Below are 22,500 nucleotides of genomic sequence, written 5' to 3' on the forward strand. Positions count from 1 at the left end.
TATTGCATGTGTGTGCATGTGCGCGTGTGCGTGCGTGCGTGTGTGTATGCATATGTGTGTGTGCGTGCATGCGTGTGTATGCGTATGTGTGTGCGTGCGTGTGTGTGTGTGTGTGTGTAGGCAGCGCCGGGCCCCCCCCCTCCATGCGGGGGCCGACTGGAAGGTGCTCCTCCACCTGCCGGAGGTGCAGACCCTGGCTGAGGGCGGCGGCCGGTCGCGTGTCCCAGCTCACACACTCTGCTGGCCAGGACGCAGAACACCGCCACATAGACACACACCTGCTGCAGCTCAAGGTAGGACGCACACACACACACACACACGCAAACGCACACACACTCAGCACCGCAACATAGACATACACCTGCTGCAGCTAGGACCTGCTGCAGGTAGGACACACGCACACACACACACACACACACACACACACACACACACACACACACACACACACACACGTACACACACACACACACACACACACACACACACACACACACCAACACTGTGATTTATCCCGTAAGTTACACTTCGAGTTACGCCTGTAAGTTATACTGTAAGTTACACTGTGGTTTACACTGTAAGTTATATTGTGGAGTTATCTTGTAAGTTATACTGTAAGTTACACTGTGAGTTGTATTGTAAGTTATTTTGTAAGTTATATTGTCAGTTATACTGTAAGTTATACTGTAAGTTGTACTGTAAGTTGTACTGTAAGTTATACTGTAAGTTATACTGGTAGTTAAACTGTAGGGGGTCTGACCCTGTCTGGGCCTGATCGTGAGCAGTTTTGGGCAGTGGCGGTGGGTCAATAGAGGGCGCTAGCCCCTCCGTGAAATATTCACTTGAATATATCTGCCAACTATTAATAAACTATTATCATTACAAAATAAATCAACAAAAATACATAGCGTTTATCGTCGTTTAATGTGTGATATACTTGTCACTGCCAGCAACCATTTAAATGCGTCTGAACGTCAATGATTTGGCCTAGGCTAGTTATTGGTCATTCGAAATAAAGCCCTCCTCCAAGTCAGGGGCGCCGGCCACGGTGTAGTCAGTAGGCTCGCTAACTTTTTGCTGTCTATCAAGCAGAGACAGCTTTTTATTGGCGCAAGAAAATTCGCCCTCGGGTCGCACCAGTGTGCGCCCCAGGCCAATGGTATAGCTTTTCTTTTTGTTATCACCACATAATTGGACAATTCAACGAATCAATCAAATATGCTACCTCCCTCAGCAGCATTCGCGCACCACAACTACATGTGGAGAAGAGATAGATCGCTAACTAGCAGAGAGTTGTAAGCACTTTCCACCCTTTTCAGTGGAGGAATTGGACTCCCCAAGCAATGTTATACTTAAAAGAAGCAAGTAAGTTACATATTAATTAAGTCTTTCGGCCTGTAGCATATAAACACGATGAAGCAACTGTCCCATATTTCTAACTGCATTTGAAGTAGACATTGAGACTCACAAAAAACGGACACTATAGGACAGGGATCATGATTTGTCTGAATCTCAGAATAACAACAATGGGTCAAATAGCAATGGCTGGTGGAATGGCCATGAAGTAGGTCTGTATATGCAGTGTAAGCTTGTCCAGGCCCTGCAAGTCAGGATGTAGGCTATGAATCTGAATGAAAAGTAGGTAAATAGGTAGTGGCCATCCCCAAAATGCACCAGAATACAGGAAATCAAATCTATTAAATTCAACAAAAAATAAAATTATGGGGGGGGGGGGGGGAACCTCGGACCCCCTGTCTATTACTGTGCCCCGCCAACATTTTTGATCACCAGCTGCCACTTGTTTTGGGTATGATGTGCAACACACTGTTGCGTTATTCGGTTGTTTGCAATCTGAAATCTCTCCGCTAGAGGGATATATTCTACACATTGACTTGCTCGCCCGTTCCATCTCGCAAAACCACTTTGAACCACAAGAGTTCGCTGCAGCGCCCATTCTGCCTACCGCCTGTTCCTCATGACAACCGTACACTGAACAATGTAAAGCTTGCTCTAACCGACTGGAACACTGATCAATCGTGATCTCCCAGACGTTTTCAACAAGCCAGTTTGTACCAGGCCAGATTGAGTTTGGTTTGGTTTCATTCCCTCCTCTCCCCTCTCGCCTCTCTCCTCTCCTCTCCTCTCCTCTTCTCTCCTCTCCTCCTCTCTTCTCTCCTTTCTTTTCCCCTCGTCTCCTCCTCTTCTTCCCCCCTCTCCTCTCCTCTCCTCTCTTAGAAAGGTCTGTCTTCATTTAGAGAGAGGGCCTTTGAGTTCCCACAGACATGTTCTGGTAGAGGCTGCCATCTGGTGGTGGGAATATTAAACACACTGAAAATGTAGCTCAACTATGGATTGAATAAAGTGTGTGTGTGTGTGTGTGTGTGTGTGTGTGTGTGTGTGTGTGTGTGTGTGTGTGTGTGTGTGTGTGAGCTGTAGTGGGTCGGTGGGTGATTGAGTCTGCACTGAACTGGACCAGGCCAGAATAATCTGCACTATGGCTAGGCTAGGCTAGGTCCGTCTTCAGCTAGACTACCCTAAGCAGGCTGTGCTAGGCTAGGTCAGGTTTGTTTTAACTAGGCTGATTATGAAGAGAAATGTAATACTCAAAACGTAATAATTACCGGAACGTTAATCCTAACTCACTGATATATGTTTCCGCTGTATGCATACCATGTCATCGAAGAGAGAGAGAGAGCAAGAGAGAGAGGGAGAGAGAGAGAGAGAGAGAGAGAAACTGTGTGTGTGTGTGTGTGTGTGTGTCAAGGTGAATGTGATCAATGTGATCTACATTCAAAGCGCAGGGAGCTTTATTTAAACTTGATTTCCCAGCTGTTGAAGAACATTCCTTCTCCGTGTCATCACATCCTGCCACACCCAGTAACCATGGATACACAGGGATGGGTTAGAAGAAAGGGAGGAAAGAATATTCACACACACACACACACACACACACACACACACACACACACACACACACACACACACACACATACACACACACACTCTCATGTACACACAGAGATATCTTGTATCTCTATTTTGTTTGCATTGTGCATATTTTAAGAGTTGTATATTTTATTTTTAACAGTTTCATATTTGTGTTTTTGCGTGATTGCCGTGTGCTTGCATGCGTGCGTGTGTGCGTGCGTGCGTGTTTAATACTGAACTGGTACTCCTTGATAAACTATCCACAGTAGAGTATTACATTCTTCATAAGGTCAAAAAGTATTCACTGGGGAATACGATATTCAGCGTTAGTTTAATACCGACTGATTACAGGAAACATTTCAAACAAATCCAATGCTATCACTTTGACTTCATCCCTGTCTCCTGTTAGGCCCAATCCCATTTCTACCCCTTACCCCTCCCCCTTGTTTTGAAGGGGTAAAGGGAAGAAATGGGATTGGGCCTTAGGCCCAATCCCATTTCTACCCCTTAATGGGGAGGGGTAAGGGGAAGGGGTGAGGGGTAGAAATGGGATTGGGCCTTATACTCGAGGAGTGGAACTATTAAAACTACTAGTTCTACCAGTACTAGTACCACTAGTTACATGGAGCTGGTCTCAGCCTGGTGGGCCCCCTGGTGGAGCTGGTCTCAGCCTGGTGGGCCCCCTGGTGGAGCTGGTCTCAACCCGGTGGGCCCCCTGGTGGAGCTGGTCTCAGCCCGGTGGGCCCCCTGGTGGAGCTGGTCTCAGCTTGGTGGGCCCCCTGGTGGAGCTGGTCTAGAGTGGGGGATTCAACAGGAAGTCCACTTTGATCCGGGAAGTGTCCTTTGTTCTCCCTAACGCCAGAGACAAGCAGGGATCAGGCAGAGTATTATGGGATGGGCCGCTGTGTGATGTCTGAGGGCGACGGTGTGAAGGACTTGCGGCTCTCAGGGGGGCGGAGCTACACTGAATACTGAACACACGCTCTCTCTCTTCAGTCTCTCTCTCTCTCTCTCTCTCTCTCTCTCTCTCTCTCTCTCCTCTCTCTTCACAGCTGCTGTTCTGGCAACTGAGTGGGAAAGTGTGTGTGTGTGTGTGTGTGTGTGTGTGAGAGAGAGAGTGTAGTGGGTTTACACGGGGGTAAGGTCAGTCCTAAAATAGTACCCAACTGTTGTGCCACCCTCCCCCACCCCAACACACACACACACACACACACACACACACACACACACACACACACACACACACACACACACACTCTCTGTCAGCCCGCCACATGGGCCCAGTGTGTGTGGGGACTCTGCAGGAGCAGAAGCTTCTCGTTTCTCTGCTATGGAAACGACCTGCAGAAGAACTCCTTATAATGGACATTATGGGATGTAACTCGACGCTGGTGCTCTGATGGTGGGCTGGGATCTGGGGCTGTGTCCACAGTAAGTCAACATGTGATGAACTCAGTCCGCTCGTTAACAAGTGAGGAACTAACACCACAAATTAACATGTGATACTGACACCACAAATTAACATGTGATACTAACACCACAAATTAACATGTGATACTAACACCACAAATTAACATGTGAGACTAACACCACTAATTAACATGTGAGACTAACACCACTAATTAACATGTGATACTAGCACCACTAATTAACATGTGATACTAGCACCACTAATTAACATGTGATACTAGCACCACTAATTAACATGTGATACTAGCACCACTAATTAACATGTGGGGAGCTAACACCCCTCACACAGTAAGTCATTAACATGTGATTAACTAACACCACTCACACAGTGAGTCATTAATATGTGATAAACTATTTTAACCAACACAGAAAGTCATTAATATGTGATAAACTATTCTACCTAACACAATAAGTCATTAACATGTGATTAACTAACACAGTAAGTAATCAACATGTGATAAACTATTCTAACTAACACTGTAAGTCATTACCATGTGATGAACTATTCTAATTTAACACAGTAAGTCATTAACATGTGATAAACTATTCTAACTAACACAGTAAGTCATTAACATGTGATTAACTAACACCACTCACGCAGTAAGTCATTAACTTGTGATGCACTGAGAGGAGGTGTGATAAAGGGGCGTCCCCCTGAGCGTGGACGTGTCCAGGTCCTCCGCATCAGCGAGCAGATCAGAGCGATCTCCAGGCTGTAGACTAGACCCCAATCAGAGCGATCTCCAGGCTGTAGACTGCTCCCCTGTGAGACCGCTCTGACCCTGGGATGCGTTTGTGATGCGTGGACTAGTGAGACCAGTTATCTCTGAGTGAGAAGTCTTTGTGAAGGTTAGCGCTGTGTGTGTGTGTGTGTGTGTGTGTGGGGGGGGGAGAGCCACAGACGCGATGCTTTGATGTCGGCGGGACATTTTGATTGGATTTGACGTTGCACTCCATTTAGAGTGAATTACTGTGTGTGTGTGTGTGTGTGTGTGTGTGTGTGTGTGTGTGTGTGTGTGTGTGTGTGTGTGTGTGATGTGGATATTAGTGCTCATCTGCAGGTCTTGTATACAGTCAGTAATACTGACAGACACCTTCTCACACACACACACACTTACACACACACACACACACACTTACACACACACACACACACACACACACACACTGTTCTTCTCAAACCATCATGAAATACGCCCCAATGTCTTTCCACCACTTGAATAATTCCGGCCTGGTCCAGCTCAGGCCTGCTAACAGTCTCAGGCCTGCTAACAGACTCGGACCATCTGAACACAGCTCAGGCCTGTTAACAGACTCAGGCCTGCTAACAGACTCAGGCCTGCTAACAGACTCGGACCATCTGACCACAGCTCAGGCCTGCTTTAGCTGAGCCAGGGTTAGGGTGTTTGCTATCCAAGTGGCCGGTATATCTGACCTACATTCCTGCGTGGTACGGCCAGTTATATTCAGGGTGCAGGGAGCCTCAGGTGCCAAGACTTGTGTTGTTAAGGATGCTGTTGCATTGGTTACAGAACCATAGGACTTCTCACACATTGGCCATTGGTTCAAATTGAAAAAAAAACGACTCATTAATATACTGTAAACTATCCCATATCTGTCTGTCTGTCTGTCTGTCTGTCTGTCTGTCTGTCTGTCTGTCTGTCTGTCTGTCTGTCTGTCTGTCTGTCTGTCTGTCTGCTTGTATATTCCTCAGTAGCCACGTTTACATGAACATTTCTGATCAGATTAGATTTCTAATTGGAATAGATCTAATGCTATCCTGCGATCCGAATTTACTGTATATATGGCATTTACAAAAGTGGCAATCGATATGTTCGATTGTCTCTCTCACACACAACTGGATTTGACACATCTGGAACGAGGTGACATAATGGACGTCATTTTTATGTTTTTGCTTTTAATGAAAGCCCAGCTGGAGAGAGATTTTTTCTGCCTGCTCCTTCAATTAAGAAGAAGGAGGACAGCACAGCGACGTCAGTAGCTCGTCCGGTCTTTATATTTACCCCCTCCTCCGCCGCAAACAAGACGTATTTGGATGGGAGTGCGCAGCTAAGACTGGTGGGAGAGAGTGGTGTTACTTGAATTTAGGCAGGAATGGCGAGATCATTTTAGGATCGGCAGAGTCGGCAGTCGTTCTACAAATGATGAGAGCTCACGAAAGATAGATCGCCAAAGGCGGTAACTCCACGAAAGCCAATTGCGTTGGCAATGAGATTTGCCATGGTGCAATACAAGTTGGGCAGCAGTGCCGAATATAGATTGATCGCGAATCAGTTTGGGGCGCATAAAAGTACCGTTACCAACCCATGTAAACCCGGCTACTGTGAGACTGTGTGTCTGTGTGTCTGTCTGCCGGGTTATTATTCCTCAGTGTGAGGGTCAGACTAGCCGGGTTTACATGGACACTTCTGATCGTGGCAGAACAGCTCAAAGTACGTATGTGTCTGTCTGTCTGTCTGTCTGTCTGTCTGTCTGTCTGTCTGTCTGTCTGTCTGTCTGTCTGTCTGTCTGTCTGCTGGGTGTTTTCTCAGTGTCAGGCTAACACTGTGTTTGTGTTTGTTTGGATTCCAAAGTACAGTGTGTTCCATGAGGAAGTGATTAATAGAGTAAAACAGGAATACAGAACCTCTTGTCGTACTTCCTTGAGATCTTTCTTTAGAAGTCTTCTGTGAGTTAATGTGATAGCAGATGATGTTGTACTAATGCTAACACTAGCCAGGCTACGGTACAGTAGTGTGATAGCAGATGATGTTGTACTAATGCTAACACTAGCCAGGCTATGGGACAGTCCTGTGATAGCAGATGATGTGGTACTAATGCTAATGCTAGCCAGGCTACGGTACAGTTGTCTGCTGTTTATTATTCTTATGAGGCATTTGTACTTTATATTACTGACCCTTTCTCTTTCTTGTGTGTGTGTGTTTGTGTGTGTGTGTGTGTGTGTGTGTGTGTGTGTGTGTGTGTGTGTGTGTGTGTGTGTGTGTGTGTGTGTGTGTGTGTGTGTGTGTGTGTGTGTGTGTGTGTCTAGGACATCTGTGAGGACATCTCGGACCATGTGGAGCAGATCCACGCTCTCCTAGAGACGGAGTTCTCTCTGAAGCTGCTGTCCTACTCAGTCAACATCATAGTAGACATCAGGTAGAACCCAGTAGATACTCCTACTGCATCAGCATGATAGTATACATCAGTAGAACCTCCTGCATCAACATCATAGTAGAAATCAGTAGAACCTCCTTCTACATCAACATCATAGTAGACATCAGGTAGAACCCAGTAGAACCTCCTACTCAGTCAACATCATAGGAGACATCAGGTAGAACCCAGTAGAACCTCCTATTGCATCAACATGATAGTAGACATCAGTAGAACCTCCTTCTACATCAACATCATAGGAGACATCAGTAGAACCTCCTATTGCATCAACATGATAGTAGACAACAAGTGATTCTTGTTTATCCTTTTTGTTAAAATTTGTTAACATATATATATTTGAATATAAATAAATCTGTCATATATTTGAAACTAGCTACATGTTTTATTGACAATATATCATTAACGTGTATAATCACATTCATAAAAACAGCATCTGTTGGCAAATTAAATACAGTGCATACTCAGACAAGTACATAACTTAAGTTCTGTGATTATACTTGATTATGTAAAATGTTCAAAAAATACCCTGTTGACGTATTCAATATTCATGGTTTTGTTGTCGTATCAAAACAACTTTGTTTATTTTGGTTCCATTATTTGGTTCCAAGACAAAAATGAATGAATTTGATGATAACTGTTTTTCCCCTACCGATATTAATCTTTGTGGATGAGAGGCTTGTGTTTCAAGACACCGACAGACCATAATAGTCTGTCTGTGAGCTGCATGCTGATAACAACACTTGTAGAAGTCATAAGGCTAAGGGAGATAGTTTATATGGTGTCCTTCTCTAGAGGAGAGAGCCCCACAACATGATGTGGTGTTGTCTGGTCTGTTCCGGTCCGGTCTGGTCTGTTCCGGTCCAGGTCGGTTATAGTCCGACCCGGTCTAGTCTAGTTAAGCTCGTAAACTGGGGCCACACTTTGTTTAGTGTGGAATGGTTACAGAAAGAGTGAGCTTCATAGGCTAACTGCTGATTTTGTAGTCGCACACTCAGAAGTGTACAAAAAGGGAACACAAATCTACAGTCGGAGCACCGACCTGCGGTGTTGCGCAGCGACATCTCCAGGGATTCAGAGCACAAACGAGGATGAATGTTTGGAAAATGTCCTGGTTCCTCAGGGCCCGTGCAAACACACACTTTTCATTGGTTGTTGGAAATTCCCCTGTGGGAAGCCTAGCCCTGATGAATTCCAACCTGAATGTGGAGCAGGCCTACTGGGGCCGTGTCCAGAGAGACCGGGACCACGGGACAGAACCCACTGAGTCTCTCACTGCAGCATCGGCCCGGGAGCAGGCCAGACTTCATCCGTGTGCCCCCCCTGCTTTAGTCCGACCTGGTCTGGTCTGATGGGGTCTAGACAGAGGGCTAGGTCTCACCTGGTTGGTCGGGTGTAGTTGGAGGTCTAGGTCTAACCTGGTCTGGTCTAGACAGAGGGCTAGGTCTAAACTGGTCTAGCAGAGGGCTAGGTCTCACCTGGTTGGTCTGGTGTAGTTGGAGCTTTAGGTCTAAACTGGTTTTGGTGTGGTCTGGTGAGAGCTCTAGGTCTCACCGGGTCTTGATGTGGTCCAGTCAGAGCTCTAGGTCTCACCGGGTCTGGTCAGAGATCTAGGTCTCACCGGGTCTGGCCAGAGCTCTAGGTCTCACCGGGTGTGGTCTGGTCAGAGCTCTCGGTCTCACCGGGTGTGGTCAGAGCTCTAGGTCTCACCGGGTGTGGTCTGGTCAGAGCTCTAGGTCTCACCGGGTGTGGTCTGGTCAGAGCTCTAGGTCTCACCGGGTGTGGTCTGGTCAGAGCTCTAGGTCTCACCGGGTGTGGTCTGGTCAGAGCTCTAGGTCTCACCGGGTGCGGCCGGTCTCTCCCTGGTCTCTCTCTGGTCTCAGGGCGGTCCAGCTCCTGTGGCACCAGCTGCGGGTCTCAGTGCTGGTCCTGAAGGAGCGTCTCCTCCAGGGGCTCCAGGACTCCAACGGCAACTTCACCAGACAGACGGACATCCTGCAGGCCTTCAGCCAGGACCAGGACCAGGACCAGGTACACACACACACACCCAGGACCAGGACCAGGACCAGGTACACACACACACCCAGGACCAGGACCAGGTACACACACACACAAACACACACACACACACACACACACACGCAAGACCAGGTAACAGACCAGGACCAGGTAACAGACCAGGACCAGGACCAGGTACACACACACACACACACACACACACACACACACACACACACACACACACACACACACACGCAGGACCAGGTAACAGACCTAACAGACCAGGACCAGGTAACAGACCAGGACCAGGACCAGGTACACACACACACACACACACACACACACACACACACACACACACACACACACACACACACACACACACACACACACACACACACACACACACACACACAGGACCAGGTAACAGACCAGGACATCCTTCAGCCAACACACATCCTCACCCAAGACCAGTGTTGAGGGAGGTCCCCCCTTCACCGTAAAGCGTCTTTGGGTGTCCAGAAAAGCGCTACATATAGTGATTCCTCCCCAGACCCGGGTGGACGACCTGACGGAGGTGGACGACTGCGGCCGTCTGACCATCCGCTGCAGCCGCGACTACTTCTCCCTGGACTGCGGCATCACCGCCTTTGAGCTCAGCGACTACAGCCCCGGGGACGGCCCCCACCACCTCCTGGACCCCCAACACCTCCAGGACCCCCACCACCTCCTGGACCCCCAACACCTCCAGGACCCCGAGACCCAGGACCCCTACTACCTCCAGGACCCCAGCCCGGGAGCGGACCCCGAGACCCAGACCCGCATCCAGCCGGGAACACCGTCCGGCCCCCCAGAGCCCACACCCGCCCACACATCAGCCCCCGCCCCCAGTGCTCCCAGCAGGCATTGCGGCATGTTCCACCAGAGTGAACCGTCGGCGTCCAAGCGTCCACTGCTGGGAGGAGGAGGAGGAGGAGGAGGAGGAGGAGGAGGAGGAGGAGGAGGAGGGGCAGCGTCTCCCACCCAGCCATCGCTGGCAAAGAGAGCTGCCCTGGTCCCAGGCCCCAGCCCTGGGGGGCCGGAGGGGCCGGGCAGCCCCCCTGCCAGCCTCCTCTCCCAGGGGGAGGAGGGCCTGAGGCGGCTCCCTCTGCTGGAGCCCGACCACAGCGCCACCTTCTGGCTGGAGCTGGACTCAGGCTACCCAGAGACCCCCGCCCACCTGCAGGTGACTGGCACTCACACACTCTGTTCACTCTCTCACTCTCTCACTCACACACACACACACACACACACACACACACACACACACACACACACACACACACACACACACACACACACACGCACACACTGTTCATTCACTCATTCACTCACCCAATCACTCACTCATTTATTCACCCATTCTATTGACACCCTCAATCCATCACTCACTCACTCACTCACTCACTCTGTTCACTTATGCTCTCACACACTCTGTACACACACTCACTCACTCTATTCACTCACTCTATTAACACACTCAATCACTCACTCTATATACTCTATATACTCCATATATATATATACTATATACTCAAACTAGTCACCCACTACTAATTTACTCCCTCTCTCCTGACTCCTCATTCAGTGGGCCGTGTGCTCCCTTCCTCCTCCTCTCCCTCCTCATTCAGTGGGCCGTGTGCTCCCTTCCTCCTCCTCTCCCTCCTCCTCATTCAGTGGGCCGTGTGCTCCCTCCCTCCTCCTCTCCCTCCTCCTCATTCAGTGAGCCGTGTGCTCCCTTCCTCCTCCTCTCCCTCCTCCTCATTCAGTGGGCCGTGTGCTCCCTCCCTCCTCCTCTCCCTCCTCCTCATTCAGCCGGCCGTGTGCTCCTCCCCACGCAGCAGGGCTGATGTGTAATAAGGAGCGTGTTCAGCTTCCTCTTCTGTGTTTAAACGAGTCCATCAGGAAGCCGGCCTGACTCAGAGCAGCGCCGACGTCTGTCTCAGAGCCGTCCTCCGGGGGCTCTGCGTCCTTCATGCCGCGTTTCCACTGCAGGGTGTGGTCCGGTTCGGTTCGCAAAGGCGCGGTACGGAGTGCGTTTCCACCGCCAAAAGTGGGCGTGACCCGGACTGAGCCGGACTCGTTTTGCCCTCGTCTTCAGTACTCCTCCGTTGGGGTTCTGAAAACGAGACGAGACGCCTGAAAGGGTACCGGAAAATTCGAGCTACACCCCCCCTCCGTTGATTGGTCGACAGAATCGTCACTTCCGGGCGACGTGGGGATGAAAACAAACAAACAGTAGCCTCGAGGTGTTATTCTTTACAATGAACATGTTGCGTAAAACGCTTGCTTGGGCAAACAAGGAGGTGGAGACGTTCCTCTGCATTCTTGGGGAGGAAGACGTTGTTTACGATGTTTACGTAGCTGCCGCGGCGATCGACATCCACAAAGGGTACTGTCGGCGGTGGAAACGCGACCTCGGAACTGAGCTGGGCTACACCGCCCCCTCCCTCCCGGACTGAGGCGAACCGAACCGTACCGGACTGAGGCGAACCGAACCGTACCGAACCGTACCGAACCGTACCGAACCGTACCGCACCCTGCAGGGGGAACGCGGCATTAGAGGTCTCAGCCGGCGGCGCCGTTGGCGCTGGAGCCGTGCCGATTCGGGCTGACCGGACCACCTTGTTCCCCCGATCTCCAGACCCCCGGAGGAGGTGAAGGGAGCCGGACCCCCGAGAGGCCCTCCTCTCTGGCTGGAGCCACCGGCGAGACCCCCCGCCCCGCCCGGGACCCGCCGTCATCTCAGGGCCCATCGGCTCCCCCGGCTCCCCCGTCCGACTCCCCCGTGCCTCCCTCCGGCAGGGGGGCCCTCTCCTCCTGCTCCGACATGGAGGCCTCTGGGGAGGAGTCGGACCCCCGAGCGCCTTGTGCCCGGCGGACCGCCCGGCGCCCCGGCCCACAGGTAGAGGCACCGCACTGCAAGAACCAGACACTCTCGGCTGTAGTTTCTCCTTCTCCTCTCACGCCCCTCCCCTCTCTCTCCTCTCCTTCTCTCCCCTCTATTCTCCTCCTCCTCCTCCTCCTCCCTCCCCCTCCTCCTCCTCCAACCCTTCACCTCCCCTCCTCCTCCCCCTCCTCCTTCTCATTCATCTCCCCTCCTCTCTCCTCCTCCTCCTCCTCATTCACCTCCTCTCTCCTCCTCCTCCTCCTCCTCCTCCTCCTCCTCCTCCTCCTCCTCCTCCTCCCTCCCCCTCCTCCTCCTCCTCCCTCCCCCTCCTCCTCCTCCAACCCTTCACCTCCCCTCCTCCTCCCCCTCCTCCTTCTCATTCATCTCCCCTCCTCTCTCCTCCTCTTCCTCCCCCTCCTCTCTCCTCCTCCTCCTCCTCCTCCTCCTCTCTCCTCCTCCTCTCCCCTACTCCTCCTCCTCCTCCTCATTCACCTCCCCTCCTCTCTCCTCCTCCTCCTCCTCTCCCAGGGGAAGGATCACTGGTTTGGTTCGGAGGAGTTCCTGGCTCTCCCCGACCAGCTGAGACACACTGAGCTGCTGGCCATCAACCTGGAGAGCCTGACCCAAGCCCTCCCCCTGGTCAGTCATCACCCGCTCACCTTCCCCTCTTCACCTGTTCACCTCTTCACCTGTTCACCTCTTCACCTGTTTACTTCTTCACCTGTCCCCCAGTTCACCTGTCCCCCTGTCCCCTCCTCACCTGTCCCCTCTTCACCTGTTCCCCAGTTCACCTGTCCCCCTGTTCCCCTGTCCCCTCCTCACCTGTCCCCTCTTCACCTGTCCACCTATCCCCTCTTCACCTGTTCCCCTGTCCACCTGTCCACCTGTCCCCCTGTCAGCTCTTCACCTTACCCCTTCACCTGTTTACCTCTTCACCTGTCCACCTGTCCCCCTGTCCCCTCCTCACCTGTCCCCTCTTCACCTGTTCCCCTGTCCACCTGTCACCCTGTCATCTCTTCCCCCTACCCCCTTCACCTGTTTACCTCTTCACCTGTCCCCCTGGTCAGTCATCACCCGCTCACCTTCCCCTCTTCACCTGTCCACCTGTCCCCCTGTCCACCTGTCCACCTGTTCACTTCTCAACCTGTCGACATGTTTACCTCTTCACCAGTTCACCAGTTCACCTGTTGACCAGTTCACCAGTTCACCAGTTCACCTGTCACCTCTTCACCAGTTCACCAGTTCAGCTGTTGACCTGTTAACCAGTTGACCAGATGACCAGTTCAGCTGTCACCTCTTCACCAGTTCACCTGTTGACCTGTTAACAAGTTGACCAGTTGACCAGTTCACCTGTCACCTGTTCACCAGTTCACCTGTTCACCTTTTTACCTCTTCACCAGTTGACCAGATCACCAGTTCACCTGTCACCTGGCCCAGTGGCCTGTTGTCCTAGTCTGTAACGTGCCCTCTGTCTGTCTGTCTGTCTGTCTGTCTGTCTGTCTGTCTGTCTGTCTGTCTGTCTGTCTGTCTGTCTGTCCAGAGGTCTAGCTGTGATCTGGACCAGCGTGGCCTGCAGGACATCGATGACTGGGACCTGAGCGAGGTCTCCCCTGACTGCTACCTCCCCCTGGAGGACACGGCCTACCCCGTAATACAGGCTACACACACTGTACTATACTGTAATACATACATACTGTAATACAGGCTATACCTGCTGTACTATACTGTAATACAGGCTACACACACTGTACTCTACTGTAATACATACATACTGTAATACAGGCTACACACACTGTACTCTACTGTAATACAGACCATACTGTAATACAGGCTATACCTACTGTACTCTACTGTAATACATACATACTGTAATACAGGCTATACCTACTGTACTGTACTGTGATACAGACATACTGTAATACAGACTATACCTACTGTACTCTACTGTAATACAGACATACTGTAATACAGGCTATAACTAATGTACTCTACTGTAATACAGACCATACTGTAATACAGGCTATACCTACTGTACTGTACTGTGATACAGACATACTGTAATACAGACTATACCTACTGTACTCTACTGTAATACATACATACTGTAATACAGACTATACCTACTGTATTCTACTGTAATACATACATACTGTAATACAGGCTATAACTACTGTACTCTACTGTAATCCATACATACTGTAATACAGGCTATACCTACTGTACTCTACTGTAATACATACATACTGTAATACAGGCTATACCTACTGTACTGTACTGTAATACAGACCATACTGTAATACAGGCTATACCTACTGTACTCTACTGTAATACATACATACTGTAATACAGGCTATACCTACTGTACTCTACTGTAATACAGACATACTGTAATACAGACTATAACTACTGTACTCTACTGTAATACAGACATACTGTAATACAGACTATACCTACTGTACTCTACTGTAATACATGCATACTGTAATACAGACTATACATACCTACTGTAATATACTGTAATACAGAACATTGATTTCCTCATCAGCAGTCGAGGCATCACCACTTCAACATCGGCCGCTTTAGCCCCTCCTCCTCCAGCGACGTCCCTCACTCATTGGACGACAGCATAGAGTCCGGCCCCCTGAGCGAGCTGCTCTCCGAGGAGGACGAGGGGCGGAGCTCTGGGTCGGTGGCGCCGGCGCCCCCGGTGGCCGGTCAGGGGACCACAGCCCTGGTCTCTCAGCTGCTGGAGGGCATCCAGCACCACGACCCCCACATCCTCAGGAAGATAGAGGTGGGGAGAGGCTGTCTCTCTTTACCGTCTGTTTACTGTCTGTTATCTCTCTCTTTACCGTCTGTTTACTGTCTGTTATCTCTCTCTTTACCGTCTGTTTACTGTCTTATCTCTCTCTTTACCGTCTGTTTACTGTCTGTTATCTCTCTCTTTACCGTCTGTTTACTGTCTGTTATCTCTCTCTTTACCGTCTGTTTACTGTCTGTTATCTCTCTCTTTACCGTCTGGGTCCTGTCTGTTATCTCTCTCTTTACCGTCTGTTTACTGTCTGTTATCTCTCTCTTTACCGTCTGTCTACTGTCTGTTATCTCTCTCTTTACCGTCTGTTAGCTCTTTATTGTCTGTTATCTCTCTCTTTACTGTCTGTTATCTCCCTGTTTACCATCTGTTTACTGTCTGTTATCTCTCTCTTTACCGTCTGTTTACTGTCTGTTATCTCTCTCTTTACCGTCTGTTAGCTCTTTATCGTCTGTTAGCTCTTTACCGTCTGTTATCTCTTTGCTGTCTGTTTTCTCTCTCTTTACTGTCTGTTATCTCCCTATTTACCATCTGTGTCCTGTCTGTTATCTCTCTCTTTACTGTCTGTTTTCTCTCTCTTTACTGTCTGTTTTCTCTCTCTTTACCGTCTGTTATCTCTTTCCTGTCTGTTTTCTCTGTTCTCTCTACTGTCTGTTAAAGTTAACATGCGGTGGTCCTTTAACATGTTAGCTAACATGCGGTGGTGCTGTTCCTGGTCCTCTACCATGTAAGTTAACATGTTAAATAACATGTGGTGGACCTTTAACATGTTAGTTAACATGTTCGTTTACATGTGGTGGTCCTTTAACATATAAGTTAACATGTTACTAACCATGTGGTGGTCCTTTAACATGTTAGTTAACATGTTTGTTTACATGTGGTGGTCCTTTAACATGTGAGTTAACATGTTAGTTAACATACGGTGATGCTGTACCCGGTCCGTTAACATGTTCGTTACCATGTTAGGTACCCTGCTGTGGTTCTGTACTCTGAGTTCACCCGGCCCTCTAGCATGTCCCTACCGTATGGTATAACTTAATCTGGGGATCAATGATGCTGCCGGCTGTCAAATCGATCAGCTTGGTTTCAAAGGTCATGTTTGATTGACAGGCGTGTTATTGATCGGTCAGCCGTGAACCGATCCATCATATCCGTGTCATATTGAATACGGTGGAATGCCAGGCGCCCTGGGGCCGCGGCGCGCTAACGTAGCTCTCCTGATGCCCACACAGAGCAGCTACGAGCTGCTACCGTAGCTCTCCTGATGCCCACACAGAGCAGCTACGAGCTGCTAACGTAGCTCCTCTAATGCCCACACAGAGCAGCTACGAGCTGCTAACGTAGCTCCTCTAATGCCCACACAGAGCAGCTATGAGCTGCTAACGTAGCTCTTCTAATGCCCACACAGAGCAGCTACGAGCTGCTAACGTAGCTCCTCTAATGCCCACACAGAGCAGCTACGAGCTGCTACCGTAGCTCTCCTGATGCCCACACAGAGCAGCTACGAGCTGCTAACGTAGCTCCTCTAATGCCCACACAGAGCAGCTACGAGCTGCTACCGTAGCTCTCCTGATGCCCACACAGAGCAGCTACGAGCTGCTAACGTAGCTCTTCTAATGCCCACACAGAGCAGCTACGAGCTGCTAACGTAGCTCCTCTAATGCCCACACAGAGCAGCTACGAGCTGCTAACGTAGCTCCTCTAATGCCCACACAGAGCAGCTACGAGCTGCTAACGTAGCTCCTCTAATGCCCACACAGAGCAGCTACGAGCTGCTAACGTAGCTCTTCTAATGCCCACACAGCAGCTACGAGCTGCTAACGTAGCTCCTCGTACACCTGTTACTGTCTGAGTGACTCACTAACACGTACACCTGTTACTGTTGTAGTGACTCACTAACACGTCCACCTGTTACTGTTGTAGTGACTCACTAACACCGTACACCTGTTAGACTGTTGTAGTGACTCACTAACACGTACACCTGTTAGACTGTTGTAGTGACTCACTAACAGGTACACCTGTTACTGTTGTAGTGACTCACTAACACGTACACCTGTTACTGTTGTAGTGACTCACTAACACGTACACCTGTTACTGTTGTAGTGACTCACTAACACGTACACCTGTTAGACTGTCTGAGTGACTCACTAACACGTACACCTGTTACTGTTGTAGTGACTCACTAACACGTACACCTGTTACTGTTGTAGTGACTCACTAACACGTACACCTGTTACTGTTGTAGTGACTCACTAACACGTACACCTGTTACTGTTGTAGTGACTCACTAACACGTACACCTGTTACTGTTGTAGTGACTCACTAACACCGTACACCTGTTAGACTGTTGTAGTGACTCACTAACAGGTACACCTGTTACTGTTGTAGTGACTCACTAACACGTACACCTGTTACTGTTGTAGTGACTCACTAACACCATAGGTTATTCCTTTGTATATATCATTCTCCGTAAAGGCTCCATCTATATTCCGAGCCGTGAACTCCGGGCTAGCTGTAGCTCACTGTTGGCAGCATGACCTTGAGTGTTTGTGTGTGTGTTTGACCTTGTAATGTGTGTTTGTGTGTGTGTGTGTTTGTGTGTGTGTGTGAGTGTGAGTGAGTGTGTATGTGTGGGTGTATGTTTCACCTTGTAGTTGTATGTTTGTGTGTGAGTATTTGACCTTTAACGTGTGTCCGTGCTTGAGTCTCTGTTCTCTGTACTTTGTGTCAGTGTGTGCGTGTGTGTGTGTGTGCGTGCGTGTGTGTGTGTGTGTCAGTGTGTGCGTGCGTGTGTGTTTGTGTGTGTGTCTGCGTCTGTGTCTATCTGGAGAGCGGTGCTTTTGTCTCCCGGAGGCACCGCGCTCTCGGAGAGGAATATTAAAAATGGAATCAAAGGATTCCTTATCTCCTCCGTGTTGTCACCTCCGACTACACCTTTTGTTAACTCGGCACCACCTCCTCTTCCTCCTCTTCCTCCTCCCTGCCCCTGTGTAATTAGCTGATTAGCTTGTTAATTAGCAGCATGTAATCATGGCCCTGAATGAGAAGCTTAATTGAGGAAGTGGGGGAGGAGGGGGGGGGGGGAGGAGGAGGGAGGGGTGAGTGTGTTGGAGGGGATTTCATCCTCCCCCTCCCTGAGGAGTGATTCCTCCTCACTGAGCCTCCTGTCTCACAACGCGACCCCCCCCCCCCCCTACCAAGCAGGGAGCTGCCAGAGAGCTCTCTACTGGGACCTCCCCACAGGCTGGGGGGCGGGGCTAAAGGGGGGCTGGAGGCGGGGCTAGGAGGCTCAGCCAGAAGTGGAGTTAGGGGGAGGGGCTGGAGAGTGGGGGTGTTGTGTTAGACTGTTGTGTTAGAGTTGTGTTAGAGAACGTTTTGTTGTGTTTGTGTTGTGTTAGAGAGTGTTTTGTTTGTGTTTTGAGTTAGTCTTGTGTGGCAGAGTGTTTTGTCAGTGTGGTCCGGTTTGTGTTAGAGTGCTGTGTTGTGTTAGTGTTTTGTTAGAGAGTTGTGTTAGAGAGTGTTGTGTTGTGTTAGAGTGTCGTGTTAGACAGTTGTCTTACAGTAGTGTACAGAGCATATGGTCCAGAGGTTGAAGGTCATGGTCCCATCATGTTAAAGCAGTTCATCTTTGTGTCGCTCTGTAAAGGAATGAGGTGGCCTCTTCATCTTAAAGTCGGGCTATTTACCAGATTTTAAGAAAAAGCTCCAATGAGACCAACCGGTGACTTCCTTCGGGTTTGGGTTTGTACTTCCTGGGCGGCTCCAGGAAGCTGTAGTTGGAGTCTGCTCCTCCAATCGAGGGACATTTTGAAACCAACACAAGGAAATAATATGAATATGAATAAAGCCGCTGGTTCTATTACCGGCTGTCCAGGCTGCATGTGTGTGTGTGTGTGTGCGTGTGTGTGATTGATTACATTAGCATTGTGCGGCTTTGGAGATGTCTCGATCCCTACGGCAACAGACAGCTGGCAGTAGAAGGGGTCTCCCAGGGACCGTCCCAGGGACCGCTCAGGGCTGCCAAGCATGACAATAATACTCTCTCTCTCCCCCTCTCTCTCTCTCTCTCTCTCTCTCTCTCTCTCTCTCTCTCTCTCTCTCTCTCTCTCTCTGTCTCTGTCTCTGTCTCTCTCTATGTCTCTCTCTCTCTCTCTCTCTCTCTCTCTCTCTCTCTCTGTCTCTGTCTCTGTCTCTCTCTGTCTCTGTCTCTCTCTCTCTCTATGTCTCTCTCTCTCTCTCTCTCTCTCTCTCTCTCTCTCTCTCTCTCTCTCTCTCTCTCTCTCTATGTCTCTCCCTCTCTATGTCTCTCCCTCTCTCTCTCTCTCTCTCTCTCTCTCTCTGTCTCTCTCTCTCTCCCTCTCCCTCTCCCTCTCTCTCTCTCTCTCTCTCTCTCTCTCTCTCTCTCTCTCTCTCTGGGTTGGTAGATAGATAGGGGCCAGGTTCCTGTATTGATGTTTACATCTTTTTCGGGTCATGGTTGTAATTAACATACTGCAGCCTGTAAAAGGCTTAGACACACACACCACACATGCTTATACATATAGATTAGCCACTCCAGATTTCAGCGAGGTGTAACTGTACAGAGGTGAAATTATTTCCATCACATGCAGGAAATGCACACCATACACACACACACACACACACACGCAAACACACACACACACACACACACACACACACACACACACACACACACACACACACACACACACACACACACACACACACACACACACACACACACACACACACACACACACACAGACAGAGTTTCTGCACCAGTGTGTATGCTTGTTTGGTTTCCGTTAGCAACATGATCCTATTCCCTCACAGTTGTTGTGGGAGAGTTGAGGGTATTCAACTGAAGGGTCTGATAAAGATACTTATAATGCTACTAATAATAATAATACATATTAAACCATGATGAACCTGTTGTTTCTCTGAGGGTTCCTCCTGCGGCCAGCAGGGGGCACTATCTCTCCAGTACAACACGAGTTGTTAGTGTCTTCTGTCTTTCCTTAAATCATTCTCTTTACCACACTGTTCATCCGTCTCTGTTTGTCTATCTATCACACTGTCTATCGCTCTCTCAGTCTATCTTTCTGTCTGTCTGTTTATGGTTTCCTCTGTTTGTCTATCTATCTCACTGTCTATCGCTCTCTCAGTCTATCTTTCTGTCTGTCTGTTTATGGTTTCCTCTGTTTGTCTATCTATCTCACTGTCTATCGCTCTCTCAGTCTATCTTTCTGTCCGTCTGTTTGTCACTCTGCCTGTCTATCGCTCAGTCTATCTTTTTTTCTGTGTGCCACTCTCTCTGTCTATCACTTTGTCTATCTGTCCGTCACTCCTTCTGTCCCTGGCTCTCTCTGTCTGTCACTCTGTTTATCTATCGTCCCTTCATCATTGTTTTAAGATCATTCCTTCTTTCTTTCTTAGATTGCATACATAATGTGTTGAATGTTCTAATGTATAAACATAGCGTGTTCTATGTTCTGATGTATGTACGTAGCGTGTTGAATGTTCTGATGTATGTACGTAGCGTGTTCTATGTTCTGATGTATGTACATAGCGTGTTGAATGTTCTGATGTATGTACGTAGCGTGTTCTATGTTCTGATGTATGTACATAGCGTGTTGAATGTTCTGATGTATGTACATAGCGTGTTGAATGTTCTGATGTATGTACATAGCGTGTTGAATGTTCTGATGTATGTACATAGCGTGTTGAATGTTGTGATGTATGTACGTAGCGTGTTGAATGTTCTGATGTATGTACATAGCGTGTTGAATGTTGTGATGTATGTACGTAGCGTGTTGAATGTTGTGATGTATGTACGTAGCGTGTTGAATGTTCTGATGTATGTACATAGCGTGTTGATGTTCTGATGTATGTACGTAGCGTGTTGAATGTTCTGATGTATGTACGTAGCGTGTTGATGTTCTGATGTATGTACATAGCGTGTTGAATGTTGTGATGTATGTACATAGCGTGTTGAATGTTGTGATGTTTGTACGTAGCGTGTTGAATGTTCTGATGTATGTACATAGCGTGTTGATGTTCTGATGTATGTACGTAGCGTGTTGAATGTTCTGATGTATGTACATAGCGTGTTGAATGTTCTGATGTATGTACATAGCGTGTTGAATGTTGTGATGTATGTACGTAGCGTGTTGAATGTTCTGATGTATGTACATAGCGTGTTGATGTTCTGATGTATGTACCTAGGTCCCGGCTGACGTGTTCCTGGCGTGCTGCGGTCCCAGCTGACCTCTTCCTGTTCCTGTGTTTCAGGGCTTCGTGACGCGTCTGGACGTGTTCATCGAGTGGCTGAAAGACGCGCTGCTCAGCACCGACAACTGGACCCCCCCCAGACATGACCTGGACCACCTGAGAGACTACCTGGACACACACCTGGTGAGACCCACCCCCGTATAGACACCCAGCTGGGAAGACACACACACTGTAGATACACACCTGGTGAGACACACACACGTGTAGATACACACCTGGTGAGACCAACCCCCGTATAGACACACACCTGGGAAGACACACACACTGTGGATACACACCTGGTGAGACACACACACGTGTAGATACACACCTGGTGAGACCAACCCCCGTATAGACACCCAGCTGGGAAGACACACACACTGTAGATACACACCTGGTGAGACCAACCCCCGTATAGACACCCAGCTGGGAAGACACACACACTGTAGATACACACCTGTTGAGACACACACACGTGTAGATACACACCTGGTGAGACCAACCCCCGTATAGACACCCAGCTGGGAAGACACACACACTGTAGATACACACCTGGTGAGACACACACACGTGTAGATACACACCTGGTGAGACCAACCCCCGTATAGACACACACCTGGGAAGACACACACACGTATAGATACACACCTGGTGAGACACACCCCCGCATAGACACACATCTGGGAAGACACACACCTGGTGACACACACACACCTTGTGAGGCACACACCTGGTGAGATACACACACGTTATAGACACACACCTAAGAGACGACCTGGACACACATCTGATGAGACACACGTACAGACACACACCTGGTGAAACACACACCTGGTGAAACACACACCTGGGGAGACACACACCTGGGGAGACACACACTCAGTGAGAACACAGATGAAAACAAGTTAGACATTTGCAT

General features: G+C 49.2%; 1 protein-coding gene across 1 annotated transcript; it reads left to right on the forward strand.

Annotated features, from left to right (window-relative positions):
* Positions 1–121: 121 nt before the first annotated feature.
* On the forward strand, positions 122–21,746 carry akap6 (A kinase (PRKA) anchor protein 6; the record flags this gene model as incomplete). Its single annotated transcript, XM_060051275.1, is given in 10 exon segments — positions 122–193; positions 195–293; positions 7,448–7,557; positions 9,453–9,600; positions 10,124–10,795; positions 12,254–12,514; positions 13,028–13,138; positions 14,040–14,147; positions 15,045–15,293; positions 21,603–21,746. Coding segments are annotated over 10 exon segments (1,974 nt in total), but the record flags the coding sequence as incomplete, so codon positions are not given.
* Between the last annotated feature and the right edge of the window lie 754 nt (positions 21,747–22,500).

Source organism: Gadus macrocephalus, chromosome 5 (genome assembly GCF_031168955.1).
Source record: "Gadus macrocephalus chromosome 5, ASM3116895v1".
NCBI classification, from domain to species: Eukaryota; Metazoa; Chordata; class Actinopteri; order Gadiformes; family Gadidae; genus Gadus; species Gadus macrocephalus.